At 42.6% G+C, this 12609-nt stretch overlaps 4 protein-coding genes across 8 annotated transcripts; 2 read left to right on the top strand and 2 right to left on the bottom strand.

Annotated features, from left to right (window-relative positions):
- Positions 1-315: 315 nt before the first annotated feature.
- LOC108616044 (ankyrin repeat domain-containing protein 13C) lies at positions 316-3241 on the bottom strand. The gene has a single exon (XM_018010981.2). It carries the CDS (start codon positions 2932-2934, stop codon positions 1372-1374), a length of 1563 nt encoding a protein of 520 aa, XP_017866470.1. The 5' UTR covers positions 2935-3241; the 3' UTR covers positions 316-1371.
- Positions 3242-3403: 162 nt separating this feature from the next.
- adp (WD and tetratricopeptide repeats 1) lies at positions 3404-6097 on the top strand. 2 transcript variants are annotated; one of them, XM_018010978.2, is made up of 3 exons: positions 3404-3669; positions 3739-4516; positions 4578-6097. In XM_018010978.2, exons 2-3 carry the CDS (start codon positions 3742-3744, stop codon positions 5789-5791), a joined length of 1989 nt encoding a protein of 662 aa, XP_017866467.2. In that variant the 5' UTR covers positions 3404-3669; positions 3739-3741; the 3' UTR covers positions 5792-6097. The 2 variants fall into 2 exon arrangements, with proteins under 2 accessions (XP_017866467.2, XP_017866464.2); XM_018010975.2 differs by having other exon boundaries at positions 3406-3669; positions 3735-4516.
- A 71-nt stretch (positions 6098-6168) lies between these two features.
- lolal (longitudinals lacking protein-like) lies at positions 6169-10470 on the bottom strand. Of its 4 annotated transcripts, none has more exons than XM_018010985.2 (4): positions 10329-10470; positions 7844-8128; positions 7469-7555; positions 6169-7409 (listed from the first exon to the last, which is right to left on the bottom strand). In XM_018010985.2, the coding sequence occupies exons 2-4, from the start codon at positions 7943-7945 to the stop codon at positions 7215-7217; spliced, it is 384 nt and encodes a 127-aa protein (XP_017866474.1). In that variant the 5' UTR covers positions 7946-8128; positions 10329-10470; the 3' UTR covers positions 6169-7214. The 4 variants fall into 4 exon arrangements, with proteins under 4 accessions (XP_017866474.1, XP_089327141.1, XP_089327143.1 ...); XM_089471015.1 differs by having other exon boundaries at positions 10302-10420; XM_089471017.1 differs by lacking the exon at positions 10329-10470 and adding an exon at positions 9467-9490.
- A 46-nt stretch (positions 10471-10516) lies between these two features.
- On the top strand, positions 10517-12598 carry LOC108616043 (nitric oxide-associated protein 1). Its single transcript, XM_018010980.2, has 2 exons — positions 10517-10987; positions 11061-12598. The coding sequence occupies exons 1-2, from the start codon at positions 10517-10519 to the stop codon at positions 12525-12527; spliced, it is 1938 nt and encodes a 645-aa protein (XP_017866469.2). The 3' UTR covers positions 12528-12598.
- The last annotated feature ends 11 nt before the right edge of the window (positions 12599-12609 follow it).

Here is a 12609-nt window from a genome sequence, read left to right as displayed (position 1 = left end):
CAAAACTTAATTACATATTCAAAGACTTGGGACTACATGAGTGTAGAGCAAGGTTATTTATTTATTTATTTTGTGAAGCTGCTTTCTGTTTTGCGCACTCGTAAATACTTTTTGCTGATTATGAAAATTGTGTAGGACGTTTTGTTGATCTTAGTATATAAACAACTTAAGTAATAATTTATGTGTTATTAATAGATCGATAGTTAGATCGATTTTTGCCATACTCTATCTTCCTCTTTATAGTACAGGTATTTTAGAGTCGAGTAACTTTCTATGGAAATGACAAATCGTGGGGATTTCAAGCAACTCAATATATTGTTTTTTTTTTGGTAATTTTGTTTTCTTCTTATATATAAGCTTAAAAGTCAATAAATAATTGCACTAAACATAGAAATCAAACAAAAACTGAACACATACAAAAATAATGCAATAAAAAAAAAACAGTTGGAACATTAACAAATGAACATGAAATTGGCTACATTTTGATTTCTTAATGAGAAACTGATGAAGATAAGATTTAATTGTTTTCTTTTCAATTTCCTTCCTTTATCAACTTTTCAGCTCTTTAGCTGGCGAATCACCGGTCTGCGTAATCTTATTTTTAGCCTGACTCATTATCAATGATAACAAAGCGATTTGCTGCAAAGCGGATGATAAAAGAATGTAGAATGTTTAAGTAAAGTGCAACAATAAATACTTGTACATTATTAAATGACGTATGCATATTGAATGTACTTTTACATTGTATATGCTATATGTACATACAGACATAGACACAGACTCGGATAATACTCTATATCTAAATAGAATTCTCTATCGCTTCATGGATCTGTTACACTAATATTGAATTCCATTTAATAAACTCTGAATGGAGGGGCGGGGAGTTGGGTTTAACATGAGCCACAGCTCCATATCAAATTCATTGCCAAGTTTCCAGTTTCTAGTTTCTAGTTGCTAGTCTGAAATTGCAATTTTCATAGCGTCACATTTTAATTGACAAAAACAAAGACAACTTCTACAAATTCGGGGACACTTCGATAATTTAACTGATTGATAATTTATGGTAAAAATTGCAATTTTCTTGTGACATACATCATCAACTAGTGGGAGCAGGGATCGCGAATGGCTAGAGGTGCACTAGATGGTGATTGATGCTAATTGTGGATTGGATCGACCGTGGAGGCTTCGCCTGGCCCAGCAGAAGCAGCAGCAGCAGTAGTAGCAACCGGAACAGCTTTAATCAAGATCGGAAATCGGCGTACGACTGGAGTCCTCGCATCTGTTTCTACTGCTGTTGCGATTCAAATCGATCTGCTTGACGGCGCTTGGCGTATTGGCAGCTGATGAGGATGACGATGATTCATCGCTAGGTCATAAGTCCTGAAAGCGCCGCACATCCTCCCAATAATGTGCGGGTATCTCGAATAGCTTAGCGGGTATATTGTCGCGAAACTCAAACTTCTGAAAGGTCACCTTGGCGGTGACCGTATGGAGCACGGGTATCTCAATCTTAACGGGGAAACCCGTGGGCAGCTTGAGTGTGACAAACTCGCGCAGCTTGTTGATATGCTTGAGCGGTGCCACCACCTCCAGTACGTCCAGCAGCATGTCCACGCTAAGCGGAAAATCTGTGCTCATCGCAACCGTTGCCCGCAGCGTTTTGTTTGATTGCTTGTTAACCGGCGCACGGCCCAGCTGTGGGCATTTGCCCACGGGCGCTTCAATATATTGCGACCAGGTGACCGTTGTGGTAGGCGGCGGTGGCAGCGAGCTGCGACGCGGCAGCTCCGGCAATGTTAGATTGCTGCCATTGGGAGTTGTGGCCGCATTCGAATCCGTATGGTTGCCGCCTTTGGTGATTGTCTCAACGATGGCTCGATTCTTTTGCAAATCCTCGTGCGACAAGTGCTCACGTCGCTTGCGCTGCTTCAGCACCAGACCCTGAATGGTATAGATCTCGCATTGATATTGCCCGCCTATCAATTCCTTGCGATTGGCCCTGAACAGCCAGCCACGCTGAGCTCGTGCGAATTGTATGGTTTTCGTGGACATTTGGGTGGCCAAAATGTCAGTGGACATCAGCACATCAACCTCGTCCTCCATGTCGGACTCCTCATAGCGCAGTCGCTGATAACATTGCTGCTCGTTATCCAGCAGCACTAGGGACTCATTTGGCGCCGCCTCGCCACGAAATAGAAACGATATATCGCCACGATCCCAGCGCATGTCATTGAAGTCCACCAACGTTGTGTCCAGGCGCAGGGAGGCGCCGCACTTGTACAGACGGCAAATGTCCGAGGGCAGAATACGAGAGACGAGCGGCAGCCACGACTGAAAGTCCCACTTGAACTCCATGTAAAAGTCCTGCATCTGACGCAGTGCCTCCACGAGACGTTCACGTCGGCTCTCCATGTGCTCACGCGACTGCAATTTCAGCATGCGCAGCAGCTGCGTGATGGTCTGGCGATGGCCATAACTGATGGCCTCGGCCAGCGGTGACCAGCCCTCGTTGTTCTTCACCTTGACGGGCGCATTGTTGGCGAGCAGCAGGCGGACACAGCAGGTGCGCCCCAGCATAACGGCCAGATGCAGGGGCGTATTGCCATGTTTATCTTTTTCGGCCACTTCCTTTGCGGCAGTGTTCAGAAGCAGGCGACGTTGCAGCGTTCGTATGTCGTTCTCGAAAACGCTGCGATGCATTGGAAACTCGACACAATCATCTGATAGTGGGGAAGGTATGATGGGGACAGATGCGGCTGTTGATGTAGCTGTTGTTGCTGTTGCTGTTGTTGTATCGTCATCGTCGTCACCCTCGCCCGCCGATTGATATTCATCCGATTCCGAGTCATCATCGTGTGACACACTGTTTGTTGTCTGTTTTGTGTGTTCTACTTTCTGATTTTTGTCACAGTCGTCCACTTTTTCGTTGGACATATTTTACTCACCGTCTCTTTATCAAACACTCTTTGTATACAGTTTTTTTCATACAAAAATTGGTATTTTGCTACCCAAAATTGCTCTGTTTATTGATTATTATTAGCGATGGACTAAGTGCAGCACCGTGGCCAACATATCGATATCTTATCGATTAACGCAATTTTTCATTTAATGAGTAGAATTACTAAAAGTTGTAAATAAGCTTTCGTTAAATCATAACTACCGATTTCAATGGTTATTTATGCAGCAAATTGCTGCAAAATATGCCGATATGTTAAAAAATATTAATAATTTCAGTCTACTATTCTCCTGCTTATTTTGTGTCATTTAATAGAATATTGTCACAATTTGACATTTGTCGCATTTTTGTATGCACTGTTAAGAACGGTAAATATGATGACAGGCGAAACGAATCCAGTCTGTCATGCAGCTAATGCGGCCACCACTAGTGCGACTTGTACACGTAACAGCCGAATTTCATACAGAAATTTAATGTCTAACACGTAAATTTGTGTTTAAAAAGCCTCAGCAGCAAAATATGTTTTTATTGCGTCTAAATATATATGCACACATATGTAGAACAGCACTCGGTTTGCTCGCAACGCGACACTGCAGCTGATTGCAACGTGTATGGGTCACCACTGGTAACAAAACAAAAATAAAAGGGAAGAAAAAAAAGGTCGAAACACAGCAGGCGATGCGAATCGAAACGGACAACTGCAAACGGCAAAGGCAAGGCAACATGCAATAATAAATTGAGCAAGTTTCATAATCCTCTAAACAATTCTAACCACTAGATAGATAATGTCGAGCGATGAACTGCTGTGGCGTACTAAGTATTCAAGTTCGCGTTATCAACGCCACGAGAGCGCAGAACATCGGACGCCCTTGAATGCCAGCGCGTTGCACTGGCAGCGTCAACAATTTGGCTGCGATGTGGACGAACAGTTGCGACGGCGACTGCAAGCTTCACCAGCTTACATTGACCGTCTCGAGCAGGAGGCGCTGCTGACCGGCCACGATGGCTGTGTCAACTGTCTCGAGTGGACTAACGATGGCCTGCTGCTGGCCTCCGGTTCGGATGATTACAAAGTGATGATATGGGATCCGTTTCGCAAGCGGCGGGTCCATACGATAGACACCAAACATCTGGGAAATATATTTTCCGTCAAATTTCTGCCGCGTCACAACAATAGCATCGTGGCCACCTGTGGCGCTGACAAATATATCTATGTCTATGACATAAATCACGGGAATGCGACGTTGTTCACCTGCAATTGCCATACGATGCGTGTTAAGCGCTTGGCCACTGCGCCCGATTCACCGCATATATTCTGGTCCGCCGGCGAGGATGGCAGCATCCTACAATTGGATATGCGTGAGGCGCATCGCTGTCGCGGCCCCGATGATCAACAGCAGTCGTCGGGTGGCGTACGACTGCTCAGCTTATGCACTCAAGTTGAGTCCACAACGGAGGCCAAGTGTCTGGCCATCAATCCAAGACGAACCGAGTACCTGGCCGTGGGTGCCAATGATCCCTTTGCACGACTCTTCGATCGACGAATGCTGCCAGGCGAAGGTAATTGCAGAAGTGTACCATGTGCTAAACCAGATTATGAATTTTTCTGTCTTTCTTGCAGCCAGCAGCTGTGTGTCCTATTTTGCGCCAGGACAGATTGTGAAGAACATCAGTCGGAACATCATCCACGAATCGCGCACCGTCACCTATCTGACGTTCAACAGCTATAACACAACGGAGTTGCTGGTGAACATGGGCTCTGAGCATATCTATCGCTATGATCTACACAATGCCACGCCACCGATATTCTACGACCTGCCCGAGTATACAGCTGCGCCACCAGCCATGCAGGCGGAGCAGGAAGAGGTTTCCGATGCGGCGAATAGTAACGGTGCTAAGCTGGAAATACGAACCAAGAAGGAGCAGAAGCGTCGCACGTTGCCAACGAGCATCGAGCGGCACAAGAAACTAGGCAATGAGCAGTTGGAAAATGGGAAATTGCTGGCGGCGATTGATACGTATTCTGCGGCACTGGCTGAGTATCCGCAGGGCGAGGTGCTTTATTTGAATCGGGCTACAGCATTGATGCGTCGTGGCTGGTTTGGCGATATATATGCAGCGCTGCGAGATTGCCACGAAGCGTTACGATTGGATCCCACCTACGTGAAGGCGCATTTTCGATTGGCGCGTGCCCTACTCGAGTTGCACCGGCCACACGAAGCGGACAAGTGCCTGCAGGAGCTAATACAACGCTTTCCCAGCTTCGCTAATAACCATGGTGTGCTCATGCTGCACAAGGACATCAATGAGAACCGACTGCAGCAGCAGCAGCAGCAATCGCAGGAGTGTGGAGCTAATACGCCCGATCACGAGCCCACGTTGATTGAGAGTGGATTTCGCTATTTGCGTCTGACCGACGATGACTATGCCCAACGTCGCGCTGCCAAGGACTACAAGCAGCGCTATGTGGGCCACTGCAACATCACCACGGACATTAAGGAGGCCAATTATTTGGGCCTGAATGGCGAGTTCATTGCCGCTGGCTCCGATGACGGCAACTTTTACATCTGGGAGGGCGACACCGCAAAAATTCGAGCCGTCTACCGTGCCGACAGTGCCATTGTTAATTGCGTGCAGCCACATCCGAGCATTTGCATGCTGGCCACCAGTGGAATCGATCACGACATTAAAATCTGGTCGCCGTGTGCGCCGAGCGCCGACGAGCGGCCCAATCTCATCAAGGACGTGACGCGCTACGTTGAGGAAAACCAGGAGAAAATGCGCACTGATCCGTTCGAGCCGAATACGCGTAATGCGTATTGTTTTAATAATTAGATTTTAAGCACATCTAGTATAATGTAAATTAATTTTTTAAAATTGAAATTGCAATACAATCTCTGCAATACTTGGCCACACTTCACCGATTATGCCTGCACGAAGGATATAGTCGAATTATATATAGAAAACCTGGCGTAATCCTCGCGAAGTGCCATCGATTTTGTTAAATTGTCAATAATACACTATATGAAACGGAATGGAGAAATATATACATATATGTATATATACGTAGGAAATATAAGAATATGGATATGTTATGTACGAAATCAAAGTAATAAAATTCAAAGAATTGCAACATTTAAATTCATTTGTTTTGGCCAAATTTAAGTCATTTGCATTTCAGCCGAATTCCTCAAGATATGAAGATGGGTATATTTTTTTTGGAATTATTCTGTTTATTTATCGTAGTTATTTAAATCTATGCTCACATGTATACATATACATACATATAAATATTTTACTTTATGTAATAATATTCAAGTATCGTTTTTCTTGTTTTGTTGTTTTTCAATTTTTCATCAAGTTTATGTGTAATATTTAAAAAACTAAGTAGAATTGATAGCTTTACATGAAAGTTTCTATCTTTATATCGCAAACGGTAAACGTTATTGTTGTTGTTGTTCTGTTGTTACATATGTATGTTATGGTATGAAAGTTTAACTATATTTCTTTTCCAAACAAAGTAAAGTAATTAAAATATTGCATTTAGAATTTTGAAAAAACATTTTTTTGTTTTGTTTTTTGTTTGTGTGCGTGAAGAGGGTGAAACGTTGTGGATTTTAGTTAGTGGCTTAAAATCTAACTGAATGTGTTGTAAATATTCGCTGCCGTGCGGATGATCTTTAACTTCCTACTTGCACATTTTTCACATTACATTATGTATATAACTATGTTTCTATATATTTTTTGTTTTTTTCTTTTATGAGTTTTCTTTTATTTACTTTACAAAAGTGCGTACATTTTCATTCCTTTGTTATGCAGGGTTGTCCATATTTTGCTTTTTATACAGTGTTTTGTGTGTTTTATGTTTAAGAATAGTATATTACAAACTATTTTATGATGAAATTAAAAATACGATTCAAATCAAATTCAATGGGTCGACAGTGTTCATAAATATTGCAAATTTGTGTTTGATCTAGTTAGAGGGGAGGGATATAGGTCAGTGTCAGGGATCATAAAATCGTAAACGTTACTTTTAAGTTTGAACTATTCGTAAATTTGTCAACTTTGTGGGCTTATGGGTGTGCATTAAGTTTTGAAATGAACTTTGTGTCTGTATATCTCTAATGTTGTTATTCTTTTTGTTTTAGCTACGTTCCACTATTTCTGTTTCGTTCTTTTGTTGGAATTTTGTTTTCTTGCTTGCGTATATAAGTTTCTTATAGTTGTGTTTATATTTTGTTTATTTGTTTAAATACCATCAACCCTCCCGCTTTATAGAACTAGGTGTCTCTGCAAGACCTTTCACTTTAAGTCGATCAGCCGTTTTAAGAAATGCTGGCAGCTGTTCTTGCGATACATTCACTTCGCCGGCATACATGAACTCGAGTATTGCCTGCAGGTGTATGTAGGACACATCTTTCAGTATAATGATTGGATGCTTTGAGGGATTTTCCTGCAAATCAAAAATGATGGTATGAAATTGTAAGTGAAATATATTGAAATATGACTTACCTCTAATAGCGCCTTGAAGTAGGGACTGCAAGCTGAAAGCACCATTTTGTGTGCCTTACAAGTTTGGCCTTCGCAGGCAAGTGTTACCTAAACAGAAAACAAAGTAAAGCAGCTTAGTAAACCAATACAATATATTACTACATATAAATAAAATAGGAGCAGAATATATGAATCACAATCAAAAGAATGAAAGAGAACAGGTAGATGAGATGGAGAGGTGGAGAATGAATGAACTCTTGTTTGTCATTTGAGTATTACAGTGTATTCACGAATTTGATTATGCGTCGTTAATAAGATAAACAGGTGCGTTGCTTGGTTTATGATAAATAAAGATGTTAATGTAGTAAGAGATATTTCAAAAAGGTAAAAACTTACATCTGTGAAACTCTTCTCATCGCGCAAGTGACGGAACGAGGTCACCATATTCGTTTGAAAATCGTTCCATTTTAGAAAAAACTGTTGGTCCGACGACATCATGTAGAAGCTTTTGTATTATTTATATGTTTTTGTTTTGTTATGGCCTGGAGAGCGTTCGAAGAAAACGCGCGCTCAGAGTTCTGATACACAGGCAGGAGAAATACAATTTAGACGTGCGGGCCAAAAGACTCTAGTAAACTATCTCTTAACTTCACAGATGATTTTAAATGTTCTCCTTGAGTTCTGCAAATAAAAAACAAACAACGGTAATGGTATGGTACAATACATATATGTATATATAAACAAAACGTGACTTTTAATAGCTCGCGAATACAAAATAAGCACAAACTTGGCGAAATTTCACACAGTTCGCATCGAGTGTGACCGTCGTGAGAGCACCGAGCGCCGAGCCAAACTTGCAAATTGCGAAAGAGTAGGCAGCCGCGCTGACGCTGTCGCTGTCGTCTACACTATCGCTGGCAACGTCTTAAGCGTTGCACAACGGCAACGACAACGCCAACTGACGAAGACGACGATCCACAGCCAAAGACATTCTATATACAATAGCAAAAAGTATTTTGCGCAGACGCAATGTGCAGTCACCGGGCATGGAATGTACTGAGTGTGTGTGTTGGAAAATGTCAAATGTGCAAAGTTGGGCCGCAGTAAACACAAGAAATAAGAAACAACAAAAATAACAACAAAAGAGCGACAAAGGTTAAACAAAATATCAAAGACTCGCTCACTTAAGCGCGCTCACACTGAATGCCTTTCACTTTTCAAGGCAATTTCTGCATTTTAGTCATTTGCGTTGCTTATTTGAAATTTTTTTGCTCCCGCACAGTGTACATACAATATACACATATATTTATTGTATGTATATGTGAATATAAGAATATTGTAATCATATATACATAAGTCAGCAGTTCCATTAATGTGAATGCCAACGTTGACGCATTAATTTAAAATGTAACACTTTTTAAACAACTTTATTGAAATTAAATTATCTTCAAAATAAATGGGTTATGCATTTTAAGTAACTTTACTACGGTCAACGCTCCACTGTGCAGACAACATGTGTTGTGCTGTTGCGACAGTCGCTGGGACCAGCTTGTCGACACTTCCATATGCGCTACACTTGCGCCGGCTCTGTGTGGGCGGCCTGAGATCGCAGCAAAGTAGCGCGTACAAACTTCGTCTAAGTATAAGCTTTACAGCAAAGGCAAAGGCAAAGGCTCACACATACTTGTCAATATACATATATACACAAACTCAGCACACACATACACTTGGTTAGGCGCTCTCAACTTTCAACTGCCGTTATGATTTCGCAATTACATTACAACAGCAACCATAACAACAACAACACAGCGACAGCGAAGACGGCGAGGGTAGACATTTGTTGGAAATTTCAATTGCATTTGTGTGCGTGCATTTTTAAAAATGCAACTATCTCTCTCACTTGCACTAGTTTAGAAGCAGTTAAGCAGCGCGGCAGCAATAAGATAAGTTGTTGTTGTTGAGTGATGTTGAAATTGTCTAATTTGTATTACTATTGGTCGGTCGAGTATTGATTTTTACCCCTTTTCTGTTTACACACGAATAGGCAGAAAAAACACCCACAATCGCATGCATATGTTTATTTCTTCATTAAGAAAAAATACCAGTTTTGAAACTGAGAAAAGACAACAGAGAAGACTGAAAGAGCGAAAGAGTGACGGCAGCCACAATAATTTGAAACGAGTTCGAACGAAAGTTGCAACACTCACAAAATTGATGAGCCGCCGCTCTCGCAAATGTTGTTGTTGCTGTCTCGTGTATTACTCAACATGGCGCTCACAACAACAATATTTGATGAGGCAAAGGAACGAACGAACTACTCGAAATTCACTGAAGAAGAAATGTGCGAGAGTCGTTGCTGCTGCTGCTGCTGCCTCCTAGACAATGGCGGCGGCAGAGACAGCGGCAGCGGCGAGGGCAACAGTGGCGGCACACTCAACACACTCTTCGTGGCATGCCACAACAACAAATGGTCGGGTTAATATTGCATTGGTAATTTGACTTTTGCACGTTCTGTTTCTCTATTGTCATATTTGTACTTGTTTATGCAAATATTATTGTAATATGTAGATGAAAATTAGGTCGCGCTTCGTTTTACTTTAATTCACAGAGCCACTGACATATACACGCACGCACGCACACACACACGAACGCGATACAGCAAGCGCACACAGTTGCATACACGACACACACATACACTTGTCTTTTTCTACACTTTCCTAATCATTATTTGGGTTGCACTCTGTACTTTTACCAATGTGTATTATGTGCAATTGAATAATGATCATTGCAAGTGCATTTTGTATGCGCTATGTCCACGTTTTTTATTCCTTTTTTGTTTCAATTTAATACATACACGCTTTTTTAGCACGCACTCACTCACCTTCTGTACACGCTCTGCTTTCGCTAATGCTTGCTTTGCTGCTTTCTTTTTTCTCTTTTCCGACGAGTGTTTTTTTGCTTTTTCCAACGCGTTCATCAACACTACTAGCTCTCGGCACACTATTTAACAGCACTGACACTCCACAGTTTTATAGCGGCGAGTGTTAGTTCGCATGCCTGGGCCTTAAAATGTTAAAAACTAGATTTTTAAAGAAATTGAATGAAAATATTTTGTGTGTTTGGAAGCGATTACAAAGCACGACACCAAATGAAAAACAGAGCTTCCGTCAAAAGGCTTGGCATGCGGCACGACAACGCTATGTTAACTATGAATACGTACACTACAGCTCTTTCCTCGAGTACTATTTGGGACAGCGAAATAAATTTGACCAAATTAATCAAGCGGTTTTTCCACCACTGGAAGTTTTAAGTGCCTTGCAAAGTGATGTCTCACCGAATCCTCCATCATATCCGCCCAATTGGATGGATGACTATGAGTTCTATGCTGGCGCAAGCGATGGGGCGGGCAACATTGATTCACAACATGGAACTGCCGATGCAACAGTGCCGCCATCAACGGTGCCCTGCAACGGATGTGGAGCACATTTACACTGTGCGAACACCTCTATGCCTGGTTACATACCCAGTGAAATTTTCAAAGTGATTATGCAACAAATTATAATTCTTATTCTATATGTATTTTATTCTAATATTCAATATAAACTATTTTTAGGGTCGTACAAAGACCGAGCTACAGACAATTACCTGCCAACGCTGTCACTTTCTCAAGAACTATAATATTGCGTTAGATGTGGAGGTACCGCCGTCGGCCTATGTGGAAACGATATCACGAATACAAGACAAATATGCTTTGGCAATTATAATTGTCGATCTGCTGGACTTCCCGTGCTCCATTTGGCCGGGCATGCAACAGGTGATTGGAAGCAAGCGTCCAGTTTTCCTAGTAGGCAATAAGGTGGATTTACTGCCGCGTGACTGCAATAACTATCTAACGCACGTGAAGAGCTGCCTCAAACAGCAGTTCATAGAGCACGGTGGCTTCAATGCCCTCAATATTAAGAATGTTAGCCTTATATCGGCCAAGACGGGCTTTGGCATTGAGGAACTCATAACGCAGCTGCACAACGTGTGGGCATACAAAGGCGACGTCTATTTGGTGGGCTGCACCAATGTGGGAAAGAGCTCACTGTTTAATATCTTGTTGAACTCGGATTATTGTCGCACCGAGGCCTCAGAGCTGGTGCGCAAGGCGACGACTTGTGCTTGGCCAGGCACAACTCTGCAAATGCTTAAGTTTCCCATACTGCGACCGTCCGATATACGCATATATCAGCGTTATAAGCGTCTCTTTGCGGAACGGGAGCAACGTGCGGCGTTAGAGAAGATGCGTCGGGAGCAGGCAAAGGATACGGGCGCTGTGACATCGGCTCAACTTATTGGAACAGTTGGACGCACCTTTGATAATCGCCTAGAAGTGGATGACGCTTTCGCAATGCCAAGTGGTACGCAACCCATCGTATCACTCAATGAGCGGAAGCCGGAATATCGAGAGGCCCGTTGGGTCTATGACACGCCCGGGGTTATGCAGCCAGATCAATTGACGCCGCTGCTGACGACGCAGGAACTGCTTCATCTGCAGCCAACAAAAATGCTAAAGCCCAGAGCTGTTCGCCTGCCATCCAAAATGTCGCTGCTATTGGGAGGTTTGGCCCGTGTGGATTTGCTAGAATGCAATCGGAGCTGGGTAAAACTGTTTGTTTTTGCCGCCGAAACACTGCCGATTCTGATAGCTGATACATCGGCAGCAGAGCTGGTTTATAAACGATATTTGGGGACACCGCTGTTGGGTGTGCCCATGTCGAGTGGAGATGAAAAGCGCCTGCAACGCTGGCCGGGATTGCAGTGCATGGAAAAGGATATTGTTGTCAAGAATGGCGGTGTGGACAGCATTGACGATGGCAAACAACTTAATTGTGATATAGTTCTCAGCTCCGCCGGTTGGCTTGGTCTGTTGATGCCAGAAAACTCCGAGTGCATTATGCGTGTGTGGACGCCACAGGCGGCGGGCATATACGTTAGAAAGCCGGCTTTAATACCACTGGCTGAGCGTTTGGTGGGCAAACACATTCGTCATTCACTTGCATATAATACATCGAAGCCATTTGTTTTCCAAAAATAGTTATTTTTACTTTACCTGTACATTAATCCAAATCAAAGTGGAATAAATTTATAGTGTTGTAAAACATATAATTTTTGAATTA

Source organism: Drosophila arizonae, chromosome 5, assembly GCF_054131065.1.
Source record: "Drosophila arizonae isolate 15081-1271.41 chromosome 5, UAZ_ARI_1.0, whole genome shotgun sequence".
NCBI lineage: Eukaryota > Metazoa > Arthropoda > Insecta > Diptera > Drosophilidae > Drosophila > Drosophila arizonae.
Note: the sequence above shows the minus strand (reverse complement) of the source record. Positions and strands in the feature narration are given on the sequence as shown.